Source organism: Muscardinus avellanarius, assembly GCF_963383645.1.
Source record: "Muscardinus avellanarius genome assembly, chromosome: 4".
NCBI lineage: Eukaryota > Metazoa > Chordata > Mammalia > Rodentia > Gliridae > Muscardinus > Muscardinus avellanarius.
Genome location: NC_137789.1, coordinates 115,793,957 through 115,816,242, shown reverse-complemented (window position 1 = coordinate 115,816,242; position 22,286 = coordinate 115,793,957). Strand labels below are relative to the sequence as shown.

At 37.6% G+C, this 22,286-nt stretch overlaps 1 protein-coding gene across 2 annotated transcripts in view; it reads left to right on the top strand.

Annotated features, from left to right (window-relative positions):
- Positions 1-22,286, top strand: part of CTNNA3 (catenin alpha 3) — a gene marked incomplete at both ends in the record, with an annotated part of 1,656,346 nt that overhangs the window by 18,579 nt on the left and 1,615,481 nt on the right. For both annotated transcript variants that reach the window (XM_080694112.1, XM_080694111.1), the window contains one exon: positions 7,961-8,153. In XM_080694112.1, the coding sequence (XP_080550238.1) occupies positions 7,961-8,153 (193 nt within the window). The remainder of the gene's footprint in view (positions 1-7,960; positions 8,154-22,286) is intronic.

Genomic DNA, 22,286 nt, shown 5'->3' with positions numbered 1-22,286 from the left:
GCTCAGCCTCCAGGTTCTAGGAATTATAGGTTTGCACCACTGCACTTGACTCTATCTTTGAGTTAGTACTCTACTATAATCTATCAGTTATTAATTTACCAGAATAACTAGTGCTTAGGTGGGCATGGTGCCACATGCTTGTAATCCCAGTACTTGACAGGTAAGTAAATATTACCTTTTTTCACCCCACTGATCAGGTGACATACCCTATAGTCGTGTGTGTGTGTGTGTGTGTGTGTGTGTGTGTGTGAGTGTGTGTGTGTGTGTGGTCCTGGGGATTGAACCCAGGGGCATTCTGCCTCTGAGCTACTCCCCCAACCCTATTTTTATTCTTTATTTTGAAACAAAGTCTTTTGCTAAGTTGCAAAGGTCTGGCTAGGCTGGCTGGGAACTAGCAAACCTTCTGTTGTAGCCTTCTGAGTACTAGGATTAAAAGCATGTGCCACCATGCTTGGCTAGTCTTCCTTGATATCATATTTTTCATAACTCATATCGAGCCTATCAGCAAACCCTGTTGACTTACTTTAGAATGTCCAGATTTTGAAAATTCTCAACTCCATCATGGTTCCCTAGAATATGCCAGTGTGCTGTCTTTTTGGGCTACTGCAGTACCTCCTAACAACCTTCCCTTCTTTAGGCCCCTTTTCCCATCTCTTCCCACCTTCTAGCCTATTCACAGAGCATCCACAATGATCCTTTAAAATATTAGGTCAGATCATGTTACTGTGCTATTCCATACCTGTCAGTAGCTTGCAATCATAATAGCAGAGTGGAGAGTGCTGGGGATGGTTTGCAAGGCCTACACAATTGATTTGGTGCCTCTATTCCAGAGTTCCTCAGGAACACTGGCTTTCCTTCTGTGTGTGGAGCCAGCAGTCAAGCCCCTGTATTAAAGCCTTTGTACCAGATGATTCCCCTGTTCTGGATGTTTTCCCCAGCTATTCAAATGCCTTGCTCCCCTATTTTTTTTGGTCTTTGTTACCAAATTGGAGAAGCTCTCCCTGTTACCTAATATAAACTAACCCTTCCTTTCATTCTCTGTTCTTTTATCTTTCTTCACCTTTTTCATAGCATTGATAAATGCCTGCTCTTGTGTTATGCTGTCTCCCTACAATAGGATTAGGCTAACTGCCATATTCTTCTGCACGGTATAGGTGCACCAGTAACTTTTGTTGAATAAATGGATGGTCCTTTTGCTTGTGAGTGGTAAATAGTTGAGTAAAAACTGGAAGAAACTAGTACTTGATATTACACTCAGCATGTGGTCTTTTCCTAGTTGTGCTTCACTCTGTATTTTATGCAGGAATAAATGTACTTCTTGAATTAGGACATTTAGCTACGGTTGTTTATGTGTTTGACATATAAATCTCTGCTTTATTGTACCATCTGCAAGACACAGGGCTCTTAGAATTGGAGAGGACTCTACATGTGCTTTGTCATTGTCCCTTAATAGTGCAAAGCAATAGCTCATGTTAGCAGTAGTTGTTAACCTAACAAACAAACAATACCCTTAATTATATATTTTAAAAAGGTGATGATTGCTTTATATTTTTGTGCCATTCACAGTGATGATTGTTATGAGCTAAGTTGTGTCTCCTTTCCTCTTAAATACATGTGATGAAGCCTGAATCCCAGTACTTTACAATGTGATTAAATTGGGGAATAGAGGTAACTAAATTTAAATGGACCATTAGAGTGGGCTCTTATCTATCATGGCCAGTGTCCTTATAAAAGGAGGAGATTAAGATATACAGGGAGAGGCACCAGCAATGTCGCACATGTGAGAGGACACAGAAGAAGGCAGCTATCTGCAACCTAAGGAGAGGCCAGGAAGAACTACATCTCTTGACACCCTGCTCTTGGATTTTTGGCCTCAAGAATTGTGAGAAAATAAATGATGTTGTTTAAGATATCCAGTCCTTGGTATTTTGTTATGACAGCTCTAGCAAAATACTAAAAGAATTGAAAAAGATGAAAATCAGTAATAAAATAAATAACAGACAATATGCCAGTGATTTGAATTTGCTTTCCTATGATACCAGACAGGAGAAATAATAATAATAAAAAACATTTTACATTAAGGAGTTTATTTTGATGAACGTTACCATGTAATATTGCTAAAATTAAAATTTAATGCTGGCTTAGTGATCAGCTTTAATGGTACAAGCCACTCAACATTGTGGCTCTTGGTTTAAGGCTTTTAAATTTATGACTTTGTTCATTTTTCCCCCATTAAGTCAACCACTGTGTATGTATTTTATTATTTCCTGTAGGCTAGCTTTGGGTTTTCAGGATGAGTTAATCATAGCGCCTGCCCTGATGCATTCATGGTACACCTGGGGAAGTAGTTTAATGGCAGGTGCCTCTGAGTGATCGGAGGCAGCTGTGAGGGGAGGAAGTCATTTTAGGTGAAGGTGGCAAATCTTAATCTAACACATGGTTTGTGATCAAACTATACAGGTGGAAGATAAGAGTGAAAATTTAGTCAGGAGTGAGATCATAAAGTGCCTCATGAACCATACTAAAGAGTTTCCACTTACCTTATGGGTAGCAGGTAGCCTTTGTAGGCTTTTAAACTGGTACAGGTGTGTTTGCTTTGCATTTAATGGTGGCTGCCTCTCACGAGAGTGTAAAACTGCTGTGTAAGCAGTGAGAACTCTTCTAAGACACTTTGTGGAAGGTTTGGTAGGGGCCAGAGTCACTGGACATGCTTCTTGTAACCATAGATTGGTAGATGGGGCAATCTACCAACTTAGGCCCGTTTTGTGTTGTGGATGACAAGGGCTTGGAAAGTAAGGCGATAGAGATGACCTCTGTGTTTCTGCCTCAGGTGGGAGACGTCAGCCGCTGAGGTAAGAAATACAGATGGAGGGCAGTTGTTTTGGTGGAAGATGGCTTACTACATTGGGCATGCTACGTTTGAAGAGTCTATTGAGTTAAACATTAATTCATTCCTTGGCTATAAAAACATCATACTTAATCTGAAACCTACTTCCTAGCCTTGGTTCTCACTTTCCTGTTTTACCCCATAGTCTGCCAAACTTGACTATTTACAACTTTCAGACAAAAATAATGTTCACCTCTGCCCTTCCACACTGGATTGCATTCCGTATGTCTTTCAGGGCCCTTCTTGGAAGGCCTACTTAGTCCTTGTGAATATTTGCATTCACAAGCATTTTCTTTACATTTATATAAGTGTTAGCAGTTATTATTTTGCCTTTTGTATTGGAGCTAGTTGTGTATTTTTCTTATCACCACCCTGGAGCTTACTCATTCTTATTTTCTAAATACCTAGAGTATTGTTTTGAGCACAATATGTGCTCAATAAATGTTTATTGTCTTGAAATGAACTCAGAGAAGATTGTGGTTAGTTTTAGGGGACTGCTGAATGTTAATTTAGAGGTATGCATTTGCTCAGTTCAAAACTTTTTAATATTCAATTTTTTTTGGTTAATTCAGTAAGGATTGTTTTAGGTAAGAAGTTAGGAACAGATAATTATCAATGGCTTGAAGAAGGGACCCTCCCATCTTCTCCTTAAGACTGGATGATACTTTTACTATGATAAATCACTGGTTTTTACTTATCTACAGACGTTGTATTTTTCTACTCTTCCAATTTCTTTCAGAACCTTGCTGAAGTTTTAGCTAATTAACATGCCTTAAATGTCTCATTTTTTATTTCATAAATTAAAATTAACTCAAGGGAGCAAAAGTAGCCCCGAAGGCTCCTGTGAGCAATTGGAGGAAGGTTAAAATTCAAAGTGGTTTAGCTCATAAACAAGGGAAGAGATAGCTGTTAACATGGCCTTTTAATACCACAGTGATGGTAGACTCAAAAGAAAAGATGAGATCAGGAAGGAATATGGTAGTAGAATATAAATATGTTACCAAAGTCGACATTAAAAACTTCCATGAAGCTTGTGTTTGATATGTTAAAGCAATTGTTTCACTGGTGTAACAAAAGAAAGTAAGTCACAACCTCTTGCCATATTCTACAGCATTACAGTGTATGCTACCATGGCTCTGTTAAACCAGTTGAAGGCTCACTAAGCATATTGATTTAATTTTTAATATCTTCGGAGCATCTAGAATAGCACCCCTGAATTAGAAAAGATTACAAAAGGCTTTCCTTTTATACTCTAAATTTTAACATGTAAGTATTGCATGCTATTTAAAATGCCTCTGGTCCTATGGAATTTCAAACTTGCATGTAATTAATAAGGTAGGATTTTTTTTTGTGTGTGTATTACTTGAAACCTCTAACTTAGGACCATTTCAATAGTGATCCCCTTCCAGTATCTTTGATGGAGGTATGTCTTAGCCTAGCATAAATTTACAGACTGAAGGAAAGCGAACAAACCCCAGTTCTCTAAAGCTGCAAGCCTGGAGATTTCCCTGTATGAGAGGACCTCTAAGTTCCAGAACTGGGGGAAAGGGGAGAGTTGTGTGTTAGTGACAAAATGTAAAGTTGGTCAAACATGAGCTTGGACCCTACATTAGATTCATCTGAGCTACAAATTCCAGCTCAAGCTTTGAGTTCCTTATAAAAATAGAACGGATTTTGTTCTGCAAAAGAAAATGGAAAATAGGAATTACTTTACAGGATAACTTGAAAGCTAATTTTATTAGTTGCTGGTATTCCTTTGGAGATGGGCGATCTTTTCCATAACATATGCATCCACATCTCCTTGGTGAGAATTGTGTGACAGTGAGTCATAGTCACTGAAGGGAGAAGGTTATAGTCCTTAGGTGAGTTGGGGTTAAAAAATAAAAAAGGTTCAGTTTTGCCAGGTCATATTTGCTTTTAAAATAAAATGATTGAAAATGTCACTTAACTTTAGTTAGTTTTAAATAAATATATCAGAACTATTTTAAAAGAAGATATAGGTTTAAATAACTTATATAAAGGAATAACTCACCAGTTGCAATTCTTTTTTTTTAATGGAAGCATAATAATCTTATACAATGTTCTTTTCACATATCTTACTTCTCTGGCATTTATTATAAGGAACAAAGCATTTCTGGAATGCTCATTTTAATTCCAAAGCCCAGGCTATTTTGTGGAAAACATTTGGTGCATGGAAGATCTCAACAATAGGGGAGGAATGTGCAGTGGGAAGTATCATGAATTGTCGCACTTAAAATACATTCAGAAGGAGCTTTTCAGACCATGATCCTTAACTCTAGTTTTTACAAAAATTTAAAGTAGGTGTTATGACTTGTCTTAATCTGGAAAAATATCTTTTAATTCCCTCTATATAAATTAGAGTGATAATAGTGAGGCATTTGCCTTTTGGAGTTTGCAAAAAGCTCCTGTAATAAGTCAGGCTTATTACCATCCTTATATAATCCACGATGAAGACACATGACCCTGTCTTGCTGCTTGTAAAGCATATAGAATATGCTTTGTTAATTGCCTTCACCACATTTAGCATAAGTACTCTAGGAACAAAATAAGATTAGATTCAAATGTTTAATCTTCACAAGGATTTCCATAACCAATTTTCTGCATTCATGTGGAGAACAACTAGAAGACACATTATTAAATGCTACACAATATTTGTATCATGCTATGAATTTAAAAGTACTTTACCTTATTTAACTTTTATATAGTCTTATAAGATAATGTGATTGCCCTTATTGTCTATTTAAGTGGACAAAGACTCGCCACAAGACATTCCGCTGTCATGAACTTGCAGGTCACTGGCGAATAGGAGTACAATAGAAGGTCAGAAAAAAGTTTTTGTTCACATATTCTCTCCATAGTTTCTAAGTTCTTAGTTTCTAGCTAAACAATGGGTCCAGATAGTCAAGTCAAACAAATAGCTAATGTTTCATAAACAACAAGCAAGCAAAATCCATAAGGGTTGTGGAGTAGGAAGAGTTTTATACAGTCTATTATCAAAGATGTGGTATATAATTAACAACAAAATCCTCAGCTACTTGATGAGATCCAGGAGCCTAGCTTTCTCTCTTTTTGTATATTTATTTTTAATCAACAAATAATTGTGTACATTTTGGAGTGCAGTGATATTTTGATCTCTCTATATATTATAGAAACAGTCAATCAAACTAATTAACAGCCATCACTATACCAACTTCCTACTGGGGCCTCGATTTCAGTAGGATTTTCTGGTCTTTGAGTTTAAATATTGGATACATGTTCCTCTTTTCCAACCCTTCTTCTATTAATGGGGATTTTTAAGCTTTGCTTATAAAAATTTACCCAAAATTTGTTATTAGGATACAAAGTTTAATTAAGAGATGGAGCTGGTTGTGTTGGCACACACCTGTAATCCCAGTACTTGAAAGGCTGAGGTGGGAGGATTGTAGGTTCAAGGCCAGTATCAAAAATTTGGCAAGATTCTGTTTCAGAATAAAAAGAAGGTTGGAGGTATAGCTCAAAGGTAGAATGCCCCTGGATTCAATCCCTACTATACCCCCACACAAGAAATGGAGGTAATAGATATTTTTCATAAAGTAATTCTGTTTACCTTTCTGTTTCCAAATATATTAACATGCCAGTCATCTCACATATTTATTTTTGTGGTGATAAATTTGTTTTTATTTAAAATAAATTTACAAAAGCAATACATTCTATTATTAACATAATCAGACAATGTAAACAATAGACATTAAAAGTTCCTCTCTTTAACTACCCTATTCATCAAGCCATTCAAGTAAATTCATTTTTTAAATTTTAATTTATTTTATTGGTGCAGTATAGTCTCACATAATATGGATCATGTTGACAATGGCATGTATTCACACAGTATTTGGTGCCCTCCCCCTCCCACTTTCCCTTTTTCTCTCCCTCCCAATACTGACTGTCCAGGTTAATAATGTTATACTCACATGTGTACACATATTCGATGTAGCTTTTCCACTAATTAACCTCAGCCTTCTTCCTCCCCTCCCCTTTCTTTCTGGCTTTGCTGAGGTTTCTCCTCCATTATCTGGAGTACCTCTGGTATCCCTAGTACTCCCTAGTTTGAGCATATTAGAGAAAGCATATTAGAGTCCCCTTCTCTTTCTGTGCTTGGCTAATCTCACTTAACATAATGTTCTCCAGGTCTTTCCATCTTCTTGTGAATGACATGATTTTGTTCTTCTTTATTGCTGAGTAGAATTCCATTATGTGCATTTCCCATAGTTTTATTGAACACCTACTTTGTGCATTTTTTTGTACTTGGTGCTTTCGTGAGTTTATATTTTGGTTTTGGCAGCACAACAAACAAGATGTCAGGCTCTGCAAGTGTTTTGAGGAAATATAAAGTGGCGTGAAGTGCCGGAGCATGATAAGGTGGTCAGGAAATGCCTCTGGACAGGGGACTTGGCGAAGGACCTGTTGGAGCTGCCCATTGAGGTGGTAGGAGACAGACTGGACAGGTTACAAAGGGCAAGAAAATAGATTAAAATGAGGATTTGGGCTTTGTTCCCCTGAGGTAACCACTGCTTTATATGTATTAGAGTCTTCCTTCACCCAACATTAATAATCTCTATTCTCAACCTAAATTACCAAACTATTACCAACTCAATTACTATTTTTTGCCTCTCTCTTAATATAGATTGCTGGCTACAAAGTGATGTAAATTTTATTTTATAATTTGATTATTTTGAGACATAATTTACCACTTTCCCCATTTTTGAGTGCTTTATCTAGCATCTATATTTTTCCTGTGCAGTTTCTCTAAAACAACATTTACAGCATTCTTCCAGTGGTAAATCTTGAAGAGATTCAGTATCTATGGCTCTCCCTCCCTTACTGTATTTCTTTAGGAACTCTGTGGTGGCTGATTATGCTGCGCTTGGTGCCTGACTTCTGGGACTATACAAACAGTACTAGGAATAAATCATTTTTACTCTGAAACACTTCCCTTTTCTTCTGGGCTATAATGTTTCAAGCTGATGTTCCCTTCACAAACTGTCTAATGGGTTATCTGTGTTTTTTAAATTTTAGGTTACCACACTTGTAAACTGTCCCCAGAATCCTTCTAATAGGAAGAAAGGACGTTCCAAAAGAGCCCGAGTCCTTCTAGCTTCTGTGGAGGAAGCAACTAGGAATTTATTAGACAAGGGAGAGAAGATCGCCCAGGAAGCCACAGTTTTGAAGGAAGAGCTTTCTGCTGCTCTCGAGGAAGTGCGCAAAGAAAGTAAGTATTCCAATCCTGGTCAGGAGCAAATGGAATATCCTTAGGGTGTTAGCTTCTGACTTAGATTTGTGAGTGTTTTGCTTTTGCTGGTTTGAGTTTATTAGTCTTCTACAGAGCTGTGAAGAGCTAGCTGTGGGAGGCAGAGCGGCTCATTAGACAGCTACAAGGCTCAGAGTCCCAGGCCTGGCTCTTCTCTTCAGTTGTTCAGTCCCTGCAGACAATTTTCTCCCCCAACCATGCAATAACTTATCCAAAATAAACAAAAAGAAGACTAATGAAGCTGAAGACATATTTGCCTGTACTTAAATAAATTATAAGGTTACTCGTAGACAGTTGGGAGATAGAATGTCAGAAGTACATATTTTTTTTTTTTTTACTTTCTGGAGGTTAGACTTACTTGCTTTGCATACAGAATATATAATTCATATTGCTGTCTTGTTAACATTACATAATAAAATCATATATCTTACCTTTGGATAAGTTTTCTTATGATAATACAATAATTTTCTAATGAATGTATGTCTCTACCACAGTATATTTTTAAGATAACTGTTCAGTGTTCTTTGGTCAATGAAATGATTTTGTGTACATTAGCTTCCTGCCATGTGAGGAAACAAAATTGAATTTCCCTATTCAGCTTCATAAAAGAGGCTTGAGATGTCCAAATATTTCCCTCCTGCAAGGCCCAACATAACTTTAAGAAAATCAGTCTTTTCTAATTAAATAATTAAATTGAATATACTAACCACAATAAACTTTAGGTCAAATGTAGGATACAGGAGGTTATTATATACTTTTCTTTTTTTTCTTTTTTTTAATGGTAATGGGGATTGATCCCAGGGGCATTCTACCTCTAAGCTTCACCTCCACTGTTTCTTTTTGAAATAGGGTCTTGCTAGGTTGCATAGAGTTTATTATGTTACTGGGGCTGTCCTTGAATCTGCAATCCTCTATCTTAGCCTCCCAAATGCTAGATTACAGGCACATACCACCACACCTGGCCTATTTTTTTTTAAAGATAAAACATTGTTTATATTTAAGGTATACAACATGATGTTATGAGATTTATATAGATAGAAACATGGTAACTCTAGTAAAACAAATTAGTATATATTAGTATTAGTTAGGTAATAGATTACTATCTATTGTCTCACATCATCACCCTTCTTTATTTGTGGCAAGAACAGCTAAAATCTACTTATTTAGAGAAATACTTGAATATAATATTCTTGATGGTACCCATTAGCTCTCTTCTCTAGATTTATTTTACATATCTGTTACTTTGCATATTTTGGCCTATGTCTCCCCATTTTCTTCCATCATCCCCTAGTAATTACTTTTTTTTCCTCTCTTATACAAGTATACAATTTGTCTTTTTTTCCTTTTCTTTTTTTTTCTCTTCAACATACTGATTTTATTTCCTTTGTATATATCCATTAATATAATTTTTTTAAAATTTATTTTTATTGGTGCACTGTATTCATACATCATAGTAGGATACATACTTTTGTAGACATACATGCACACTTTTCCCAGTCAGCCCCCACCCAATCCCCACCCCATTCTCTCCCTATCCCTCCCTCCCATGCTTGGCTTAGTAGTTGACATCTAGTATTATGGCAATTTATCTAAAATTAAAAATGATAATCTCACATAACAGTTTCATTTGTCTGATACCAAGCTTTTGATGACTTAAAGATAACATTTCAATATTTCTTTTTGCTTGCTTTCTTACCAGAGAATATTTTTTTTCTATTTTTTAGGTGAAACTATCATATATTTATATATTTATTTTTCAGAAAAAAATCTATCCTAATATGGAATATGGACTCTAGGTACCCAAAACGATCTTGAAAAAGAACAAAGCTAGAAGACATATATTTTCTGATTTCAAACCATATAAAGCTACAATAATTGAAACAGTGTAGTACTATTCTAAAGGCAGATCTATAAACCATTGGAGTTAAATAAAAGCCTGGAGCTAAATTCTTCCCTATATTGTCAAGTTATTTTTGACAAGGTTTCCACGAACATTTGGTGGTGGAAATATTAATCTTTTAACTAAATATTGTTAAAAAATAATAACTACATGGAAAAGAATAAAACTGGACCCTTACCTAATCCCATATACAAATATTAACTCAAAATAGATAATAGACCTAAATATAAATCTTAAGACTATAAACTTTTAGGAGAAAATCTGGGTCACTAAACCTCACAACATTGAAATTGGCAGTGATTTCTTGGTTGTGATTTCAAAGGCACAGGCAACAGAGGAGTATACAAACTCCCTAAAAAAAATTGTATATCCAAAGACAATGTAAACAGAGTTAACAGTTACTAATAGAATGGGATAAAATATTTCCAAATGCTATATCTGAAGGTGTATTAATATTCCAACTAGGAATCCTAGAAATTAACAACAATAAAGGCAAACAATACCCTTTAGAGATAGGTAAAAGACTAACATAAATAATGAATCTCCACAGATAACCAATCTTAGTTGTTTGTTGGATAGAAAATCTTGTTTCTCTAGTTCTGGAGTGTGTTACCTATTTCTTCTTTGAGTATTTTCTCTAGTGCTGGTTTTGAAGACATAAATTCCTTCAGCTTCTGTTTGTCATGGAAGCTTCTTATTTCTCCTTCTAATTTGATAGAAAGTTTTGCTGGGTAGGAAATTTTTGGCTGGAAGTTGTTTTCTTTCAGAGTTTGGAATATGTTACTCCAAGCCCTTCTGGCTCTCATAACTTGGTTTGGGAAGTCTGGAGTGATTCTAATTGGTTTGTCTCTGAATGTCACTTGGCCCTTTGCTTTTGTTGCCTTTAAGATTCTCTGCTTGGCTTCCACATTGGTCATTTTGACAATTATGTGGCGTGGGGATCCTCTTCTACGATCCTGTCTAAAGGGAGTTCTATAAGTTTCCTGGACCTGTGTATCGACCTCTTGCTCTATGTCTGGAAAATTTTCTGCTATTACTTCCTTGAAGAGATTGTTGATCCCTTTGGTTTCACTTTCTTTTCCCTCCTCTATTCCAATTATTCTTAGGTTAGTTCTCTTAAAATGGGCCCATATTTCTTCAATATCAGATTCCTGCTGTCGGATATTTTTTTCTAGATTAGAAACTATGCGTTCATTTTTGGATTGCTCATCTTCTAAGAGCGAGATTCTGTTCTCCATGTGTTCTAATCGGTTGTTTGTGCTTTGAATTGAGGCCTTTACTTCATTCATTGCATCCTTTATCTCTTTTTGGCTCTCTCTGAGTTCTTTTCGAAGCACCTCTATTATTTCTACAGTTATTTTCCTGATTTGATCTTCTAGAAATCTCTGATTTTCAGTTTTATCGGGTTCTGATGTTGTGGGGTTGTGGGCATTTATTGCTCCAGTATTATTCCTCTTTCCCATGATTTCGGATGTTTGTGCCTTCTCTGGGTTCTTCCCTTGGGTCACTATGACTTCCCTTAAGGTGCTCTGGATCTCGAGTTTGTATTATCTCAGACCCCACTACTCCTTTACTGGGTTGTATCACAGAGTCTCCGACCCAGAGAGTCGATAGAGTCTGCTTTAGACTGTGGGGGGTGCCAGGTTGCACGTTCTCCTATGGTGTGATATCTCTGCCACCGCCCCTCCCCCACTGGGTCAAGTCCCAGGGAGTACAGTACTGGGATTTCTCCTCTGTGGCCCGCAATTTGACTCACTGTTCTTGAGTACGCAGATGTAGCTGTACTGGCCTCGCTGGATTCGGTGCTGCTGCCGCCGGTGGCAATATGGCGCCGCTGCTACGCCCTCGGCTGTGGGGCTGGTTTTTTCTTCTTGGTTTTGGTTTCCACTCTGAATCCCTGCAGCGTGTGCTGAGCTCGGCCACTGGGAGCTTTAGATGCTCTCTGTGCGGAGAAATCCCGCCTGGCTGTTCCGCAGTGGCTCACCTCAGCTTGCTGTAGCCGTCCTGTGAATTCGCCGGCAGTATGGCGCTGCTGCCGCCGCGTCTGCTGCGTCCTCGGGCGATAGGCCGGTTATCTCCTCTGTGGCTCTGTTCTCAGTCCGCTTTCTCTCTGGAGCCTGGTGATTTTTTGTTTCACTGGTGATGGTGTTTTCTGGCTATGAAAGGCGCTGATTTTGTGGTAATGGAGGTTTGTTGTTAGCGGGGCTCTTAAGCCCTGCTTTTCTCGGTCGCCATCTTCCCGGAAGTCTTCTTTTTTTTTTTTTTTTTTTAAGATTTTACATTTAGAGAAGTCATACAGTCTCTTTCTTTCTGTATCTGGCTTATTTCACTTAGTGTAATATTTGTTGAGGCAAATGGCAGAAATTAAGACTGAATAATATTCTATTATACTCATATTCTCATTGCTTTCCTCATCTATTGACACTCTCAGGAGGTTGCTTTCATATCTTGGTTATTATGACTATTGCTGCAATGAATACAAGTCATGTGGTAGTTTTATTTTTAATTTCTTTAGGAGCCTCCATACTATTTTTCATAGAGTGTACTTGTTTTATTCCTTATATATGATCTATATTTTATGGAAAGTCTTTAGACAATGTATAGAAAACATAATAAGTTAATTTGAAACAAATTTGTTATTCCTCCCTGATTCTTACTGCTCTAAGTCTTACTCTTTCTCCTGTGATCTTTATCATTATATTAGTCACCAACTCAGTTTAGATTCTTTTTTTATTTCACTTTCTCATTCAATTATTCTGAGTCCCACAAATGTTACTGCCTTGTGTCTCCTAGCTCTGTTCCTCTTTCTTTATCCCTACCATTGCTTCTTAAATTCAGAACTACTGCATTAGCTTTGGCTCAAGGTCAAATAGATTTTTTTTTTTTTTTGGTGTGGTAGTAGGGATATAACCCAGGGGCATTTTACTTCTGAGATATACTCTTAGTCTGATTTTTTATTATTTATTTTGAAACAGTGTCTCACTAAGTTGCAGAGGGCCTCACTAAGTTGCTGAGGCTGGTTGCAAACCGTGATCCTCCTGTCTCAGCCTCCCAAGTGCTGGGATTACAAGTGTGTACCACCACATCTGGCTAAGTCAAATAGATTTTTTAAAAATAAAAATACAGAGTGAAAAAATGGCGATTGTGGGACACAGCACTTCTCAGTAGTTGAAATAAATAAAGTTCAACTACCAAGAACACAGTGTCTTAACCAACAAAATAAATATATCTCAGAAACCAAAACAGATGCAGGAACTTCGGCGGAAGAAATCCAGGAACCCTGAACTATGGGGGAGGGGGAGGAGAAAAAAAGGCCGAGTATCGGATCTGCTACAGCCACAGGTGGGCTGTAGGCCTAAATCACAGTACCTGGACCTAACTTACACCAACGTGGCAACATAACCCAAGAGGAAAAGTCTTTTGGGGACCCAGGGTGCTAGGGAGCCGAGCCACTGCCATGCCAGGCTGCCCGCTGTCGATAAGCCGCCCTAGGGCCAGAGGAGGCTGGGGCTCTGCTCTGCCCGGCACCACCTGGGCCACTGCTGCCTCCGGCACTTGCCCCAACCCAGCTCGGGTCCAAACGCTGTCTCAGCCACTTGTCCCAGCCCAAGCCTGCGTGCAGTCCCATCAGGATGATCCGAGGCCCAGTCACGAGAGGGTGCAGCCCAGCCCAATTTATGTCCCAAAACAGTCTCTGGGACTACTGTGGAAGAAATCCAGTCATTTTGACCTGTGAGAGTCACCGCAACACACACAAAAGGTGCCTTATCGAGCTGCCGGCCCAAAAAGTATTTTGGGGAACGGCAACACTGGCAGCCCTGTGAACTGTCTAAGAGTCTGAAAGTGATCATAGAGCTGTAACAGCCTAAGCTTCGAGATTACCCGAACCCCTGAATGGCACTGTTGGTGTACCAGAAGAGGCACCCACAGAGACACTGGGAGACCTGCCAAACCCCCGGAGAATCAGATGTGGAAGAGCTGCCAGCCCTTCAAACCCCCTAACTGGGCTGCCATGTACCAGCATGAGCTGAGATGAGCCACGGGAGCCAGTGGGCACGCAGTGAATGTCACTAGACACTGCAACAACTGAGGGTGCCAGTGTCCGCACAGGGAAACACCTTCAACCCCATTGACACAGCAAGGGTGCTTAAGGCATGATGCTTGCACAGGGCCACAAGGGGTTGCTCCAAGTAAATACAAGACATTGGCCTATACACCATATGTTATTAAAATAGCAGGACTGTTTCCTTTTCTTTCTTTTCACTGTCTTCTTTTTTTTGCCAATTTTTGTCTTATTCTGTTTTTTTTTTTTGTTTCTGGGTATTTTTTTGGTTTTTCAGTTTTTTTGGGGGGGTTATTCCTTTTATTTTCTTCTTATTTTACTTTTATTTGGGTTTCTTGTTTGTTTGGTTCTTTCACTTCATATCATATGGTTGTTAGGTTGTTTTATTTTACCTTATGTTTATCCCATTTATTCTCTTAACCCTTCTTGTTTTCTTCTGGTGGTCCATTTTTGTTTTGTCGATGTTGCTGTTTATATTTGATGTATAATAGTCTTTCTACGTTATTTTTTTACTTTTATCCATCTGTGTGTGCTCCTTCCCCCCACTCTCTCTACAAAAGTCTACAATTTAGACTATCAACTAGCTTCCTTCAAATCTTTCCCCTTGTCACCTAACTGTATCTCTCTTCAACACACAAAGTTTCTCACATCTCCATACTTAAATATTCTAATAAATACAAGAGTCCTACTATCTAACCTTCTCCCATTCTCAACCTGATTCAACCCCATTATACTTAAATTCCTCCACAACCTAATTACATTCTCTACCTTACCTGACTCCTGCACCCATCACCCAATCCTCACCACTCAAAAAAAACCATCTAGCTACTCCACCATCACCCAATCCTCACCACTCAAAAAACTATTGCTTACCTGTTGACTCTTCTAAATCCCTACTACTAAGACTGGAATATACATAATACCCACAATCAATGGGAAGACATCATAAGAACAGGCCTGAGAACTTTGAAAATATGAGAACCAGGAGTAGTGGAGAAATGACAGAAGTCACGAATACTGACCTACAAGAAATGCAAGAAGGGGAGTTCCGAATCTTGATCTACAATATGATGAAAGGATTTAGAACAAGTAAGAGGAGATATGATGAAAGGATTTAGAACAAGTAAGAGGAGATGAAAGATGAGTTAAAAACACTAAGAAAGAATCAGAAAGAGGTCTGGAATGAAATGAAAGAGGCAATAAGTGAAATGAAGACAGCAATAGAAAGAAATTCTAGAAGGTTAGATGAAATGGAAAACAGAATATCACTGTTAGAAGACAGTACATACCAAACTGAAAACATGGTCAGCGATATACAGAAATCTTTGCAGCAACAAAACCTAAACATCCAGCAAATATGGGATAATATGAAGCGCCCTAACTTACGGATAATAGACATTGAAGAAGGGATAGAGGTACAGACCAAGGGCATCCGTAATCTCTTCAAAGAAATAATTTCAGAGAATTTTCCAAACATGGAAAGAGATTTGGATCTTCATGTCCAGGAGACATACAAAACACCATTAAGACAGGACTCAAGAAGGACCTCCCCATGCCACATAATTACCAAGATGACCAACATATAGGCCAAGGAAGGAATCTTAAAAGCAACGAGAACAAAAGGACAGGTGACATATAGAGGCAAAACAATAAGAATCACCCCAGACTATACATCTCAGGTTATGAATGCTAGGAGAGAATGGTACGACGTGATTCAGACCCTGGAAGAAAATAACTTCCAAACAAAATGACTTTATCCGAGACTTCCGGGAAGATGGCGACCGAGAAAAGCGGGGCTTAAGAGTCCCGCTAACAACCAATCTCCATTACCACAAAAAGAGCACCTTTCATAGCCAGAAAACACCATCACCAGAAAAACAAAAAAAACCACCAGGCTCCAGAGAGAAAGCGGACTGAGAACAGAGCTCAGGGCCACAGAGGAGACACACGCGCCCGAGGACGCGGCAGCAGCGCCATACTGCTGGCGGCAGCGGCGAACTCAACGGACGGCTACAGTAAGCCGAGGTGAGCCGCTGCGGAACAGCCAGGCGGGATCTTTCGGCGCAGACAGCATTTAAAGCTCCCAGTGGCTGAGCTCAGCACATGCTGCAGGGATTCAGAGTGGAAATCAAAACCAGAGAAGAAAAAATACGCCAGCCTCATGGCCGAGGGCGTGGCAGAGGCGCCATATTGCCACCGGCGGCGGCAGCAGCAGTGAATTCACCGAGTCCAGTACAGCTACATCTGCGTACTCAAGAACAGTGAGTCAAATTGCGGGCCACAGAGGAGAAATCGCAGTATTTTGCCTCCTGGGACTTGACCCAGTGAGGGAGTGGTGGTGGCAGAGATATCACACCATAGGAGAACGTGCAACCTGGCACCCCCCATAGTTTAAAGCAGCCTCTATCGACTCCCTGGGTCGGAGACTCTGTGATACAACCCAGTAAAGGAGTAGTGGGGTCTGAGATAATACAGACTCGAGATCCAGAGCACCTTAAGTGAAGTCATAGTGACCCAAGGGAAGAACCCAGAGAAGGCACAAACCTCCGAAATCATGGGAAAGAGGAATAACACTGGAGCAATAAATGCCCACAACCCCACAACATCAGAACCTGATAAAACAGAAAATCAGAGATTTCTAGAAGATCAAATCAGAAAAATAACTGTAGAAATAATAGAGGTGCTTCGAAAAGAACTCAGAGAGAACCAAAAAGAGATAAAGGATGCAATGAATGAAGTAAAGGCCTCAATTCAAAGCACAAACAACCGATTAGACCACATGGAGAACAGAATCTCGCTCTTAGAAGATGAGCAATCCAAAAATGAATGCATAGTTTCTAATCTAGAAAAAGATATCCAACAGCAGGAATCTGACATTGAAGAAATATGGGCCCATCTTAAGAGAGCTAACCTAAGAATAATTGGAATAGAGGAGGGAAAAGAAAGTGATACCAAAGGGATCAACAATCTCTTCAAGGAAGTAATAGCAGAAAATTTTCCAAATATAGAGCAAGAGGTCGATACACAGGTCCAGGAAACTTATAGAACTCCCTTTAGACAGGATCCGAGAAGAGGATCCCCACGCCATATAATTGTCAAAATGACCAATGTGGAAGCCAAGCAGAGAATCTTAAAGGCAACAAAAACAAAGGGCCAAGTGACATTCAGAGGCAAACCAATTAGAATCACTCCAGACTTCCCAAAACAAGTCATGAGAGCCAGAAGGGCTTGGAGTAACATATTCCAAACTCTGAAAGAAAACAACTTCCAGCCAAAAATTTCCTACCCAGCAAAACTTTCTATCAAATTAGATGGAGAAATAAGAAGCTTCCATGACAAACAGAAACTGAAGGAATTTATGTCTTCAAAACCAGCGCTAGAGAAAATACTCAAAGAGATTAACTACAAAGAAGAAATAGGTAACACACACCAGAACCAGAGAAACAAGAGTTTCCATCCAACAGACAACTAAGATTGGTTATCTGTGGATATTCATTATTTATGTTAGTCTTTTACCTATCTCTAAATTGTATTGTTTGCTTTTATTGTTGCTAATTTTTAGGATTTCTAGTTGGGATATTAATATACCTTCAGATATAGCATTTGGAAATATTTTATCTCATTCTATCAGTAACTTTTAACCCTTTTTACCTTGTCTTTGGATATACAATATTTTCTTTTATTTTTTAGGGAGTTTGTATATTCTTCTGTTGTCTGTGCCATTGAAATCATATCCGAGAAATCACTGCCAATTTCAATGTTGTGAGGTTTTATGACCCAGATTTTCTCCTAAAAGTTTATAGTCTTAAGATTTATATTTAGGTCTTTTATTTATTTTGAGTTAATACTTGTATGTGGGATTAGGTAAAGGTCCAATTTTATTCTTTTCCATGTAATTATTATTTTTCAACAATATTTAGTTAAAAGATTATTATTTCCACCACCAAATGTTCGAGAAAACCTTGTCAAAAATAACTTGACAATATAGGGAAGAATTTAGCTCTAGGCTTGTATTTAACTCCAATGGTCTATATATCTGCCTTTAGAACAGTACTACACTGTTTCAATTATTGTAGTTTTATATGGTTTGAAATCAGAAAATATATATCTGCTAGCTTTGTTCTTTTTCAAGATCGTTTTGGGTATCTAGAATTCATATTCCATATTAGGATAGATTTTTTTCTGAAAAATAATATATAAATATATGATAGTTTCACCTAAAAAAACAGAAAAAAATATGCTCTAGTAAGAAAGAAAGCAAAAAGAAATATTGAAATGTTATCTTTAAATCATCAAACGCTTGGTATCAGACAAATGAAACTGTTATGTGAGATTATCATTTTTAATTTTGGATAAATTGCTATAATACTAGATGTCAACCACTAAGCCAAGCATGGGAAGGAGGGATGGGGAGAGAACGGGGTGGGGATCGGGTGGGGGCTGACTGGGCAATGTGTGCATGTATGTCTACAAAAGTTTGTATCCCACTATGATGTATGAATACAGTGCACCAATAAAATAAAATTAAAAAAAAACAAAATGACTTTATCTAGCAAAACTACTATTCAAAATTAATAGAGAAACAAAAGTGTTTCAAGATAAACAGAATCTCAAATATTTATGAATTCAAAGCCAGCACTAGAGAAAATTCTTAAAGAAATAAACCATAAAGAAGAAAAAAGAAGCAGACTTCAGAACCAGAGAAGAGAGGAAGTTAATAAGTGGGCCATTTAAGTAAAGAAGAAAGACCAAACCACCCAATAGAAGACAGAACACAAAATGACAGAAAACAAAAATCATATTTCAATAATATCTCTTAACGTCAAAGGACTTAACTCACCAATCAAAAGACACAGACTGGCAATGTGGATTAAAAAACAGAATCCAAATATATGCTGTTTGCAAGAAACTCACCTTACAGCCAAAGACATTCACAGATTGAAAGAGAAAGGATTGAGAAAGATATACCATGCTATTGGAGACCAAAAAAGAGCAGGGATAGCAACCTTGATATCCAACAAAACAGACTTTAAACTAAAACACATCAAAAGAGACAAATCAGGGTACTTCCTTTTATTAAAAGGAACAATACACCAAGATGATATAATGATAGTAAATATTTATGCCCCAAATGAGGGTGCAACCACATTTGTAAAATAAACCCTTCTGGACATCAGATCCCAAATAGACCCAAATACAATAATTCTGGGAGACTTTAATATGCCTCTCACACTACTGGATTGTTCTTCAAGGCAAAAGATGGTAAAGCCTCCTTAGAACTAAAGAAAACCATAAACCAAATGGGCCTAATAGACATTTACAGAATATTTCATCCTGGAACTACAGAATACACATTCTTCTCAGCAGCCCATGGAACCTTCTCCAAAATAGACCACATCCTGGGACACAAAGAAAGCACCAGCAAATTCAAAAGATGTAATATAATTCCTTGCATCTTTTCAGACAATAATGGAATAAAAGTAGAAATCAACAACAGGAAACTCAAAAGAAATTATTCAAATACGTGGTGATTGAATGATACATTACTGAATGATGAATGGGTGAGAGTGGAAATTAGGGAAGAAATAAAGAAATTCATGGAAACAAATTAAAACAGGGACACAACCTACCAAAATCAATGGGGCACTATGAAGGCAGTATTAAGAGGAAAGTTTATTGCATTGAATGCCCACATAAGAAAGACAGGGAATCATCAAGAAAAGAACCTAATAACACAACTCAAGGACCTAGAAAGACTGCAACAGTCTATTCCCAAAGCCAGCAGAAGGCAAGAAACCATTAAAATTAGAGCAGAAATAAATGAAATAGAGAACAAAAAAACAAAGAATAAATAAAACAAAAAGTTGGTTCTTTGAAAAGATTAATAGAATTTATAAACCCCTGGCCAACTTAACCAAAAGAAAAAGAGAATCAACTCAAATTATCAAAATTAGAAATGAAAAAGGAGATATCACCACAGATAATGAAGAAATTCAAAAGATTATCAGAAACTACTCCATTAGACTAGAAAACATGGAAGAAATTGATAGATTTCTAAGCACAGTTAACCTATCTAAACTCAACAAAGAGGACATAGCAAATCTAAACCAACCAATAGCAAAAAAAGAAATAGAAATGGCAATAAAAATTATTCCACCAAAGAAAAGCCCAGGCCCAGATGGGTTTCCACCTGAATTCTACAAAACCTTCAGTGAACAACTAATACCAATATTTCATAACTTGTTCTGGGAAATTGAAAGAGATGGAACTCTCCCAAATTATTTCTATGAGGCCATTTAATTAATCCCCAAACCAAATAAAGATACCTCAAGAAAGGAAAACTACAGACCAATATCCTTAATGAACATAGATGCAAAAACTCTAAACAAAATACTAGCCATACACATTCAAAACTATATCAAGAGAATAAAATATCATGACCAAGTTGGTTTTATCCCAGAAAAACAAGGCTGGTTCAATATACGCAAATCAATACATGTTATTCGCCACATAAATAGAATCAAGAACAAAAACCACATCATCATAGCAATAGATGCTGAAAAAGCATTTGACAAAATCCATCACCCATTTATGTTAAAAACACTGCAAGAAATTGCGATAGAAAGAATGTACTTCAACATCATTAAGGCAATATACTGTAAACCCAAAGCCAACATTATATTAAATGGGGAAAAACTGCAAGAATTTTCTCTAAAATCAGGAACAAGACAAGGATGCCCACTACCACCACTCCTTTTCAATATAGTCCTTGAGACCCTTGTCGTAGCTATAAGACAAGAGAAGGAAATCAAAGGAATTCACATAGGAAGAGAGGAATTAAAATTATCCTTATTTGCAGATGACATGATCTTTTATCTGGAAGACCCAAAGAACTCAAGCAAAAGACTTCTGGAGCTGATTGACAAATTCAGCAAAGTTGCAGGATACAAAATCAATGTAAAGAAATCAGTGGCTTTCCTTTACACCAACAATGAATCTACAATGAAAGAAATGAAACAATCAATTCCATTCACTATAACCAATAAAATACCTAGGAATAAATCTAACCCAAGATGTAAAAGACCTCTACAAAGAAAACTATAAAACATTAAAGAAAGAAATTGAAGATCTTGGAAGATGGAAAGATCTCCCATGCTCATGGATAGGCAGAATAAATATCATCAAAATGGCCATTTTGCCAAAAGTGATCTATAGATTCAATGCAATTCCCATTAAAATACCAGTGAAATTCTTCATAGACCTAGAAAAAAAATCAATCATGAACTTTATATGGAGAAAGAAAAGACCCAGAATAGCCAAAGCAATTCTCAGCAATAAGAGACATGCAGGAGGCATCACAATCCCAGACTTCAAATCATACTATAGAGCAATAGTAGTAAAAACAGCATGGTACTGGCACAATAACAGGTATACTGACCAGTGGATTAGAATAGAAGATACAGAAACAAATCCACACATCTTTAGTCAATTAATCTTTGACAAAGGGGCCAAACTCATACGCTGGAGAAAAGATAGCCTTTTCAACAAATGGTGCTGGGAGAACTGTCTATCCATTTGTAGAAAGATGGAACTAAATCCCTACATTTCACCCTTCACAGGAATCAACTCGAGATGGATCAAAGGCTTAGAAATTAGAACTGAGACTGTGAAGTTATTAGAGGAGAGCATAGGCTCAACACTATAACGTATTGGCACAGGGAGTAACTTTCTCAACAAAACCTCCAAAGCTCAGGAAATTAAAGCAAGAATTAACAAGTGGGATAGCATCAAACTAAAAAGTTTCTTCTCATCAAAGGAAACCATCAATAACCTAAAGAGGAATCCTACAAAATGGGAAAAGATCTTTACCAGCCACCACTCTGATAGGGGTCTAATATCCAGAATATACAAAGAGCTCAAAAGAATCTACACTAGCAAAACAAACAACCCAATCAAGAAATGGGCAATTGAACTGAATAGACACTTTACAAAAGAAGAGATACAAAGGGCCAATAGACACATCAAAAGATGTTCTTCATCACTGGCCATCAGGGAGATGCAAATCAAAACTACACTGAGATTACATCTAACCCCAGTCAGAGTGGCAAGCATAAAGAAATCAAATAACAAC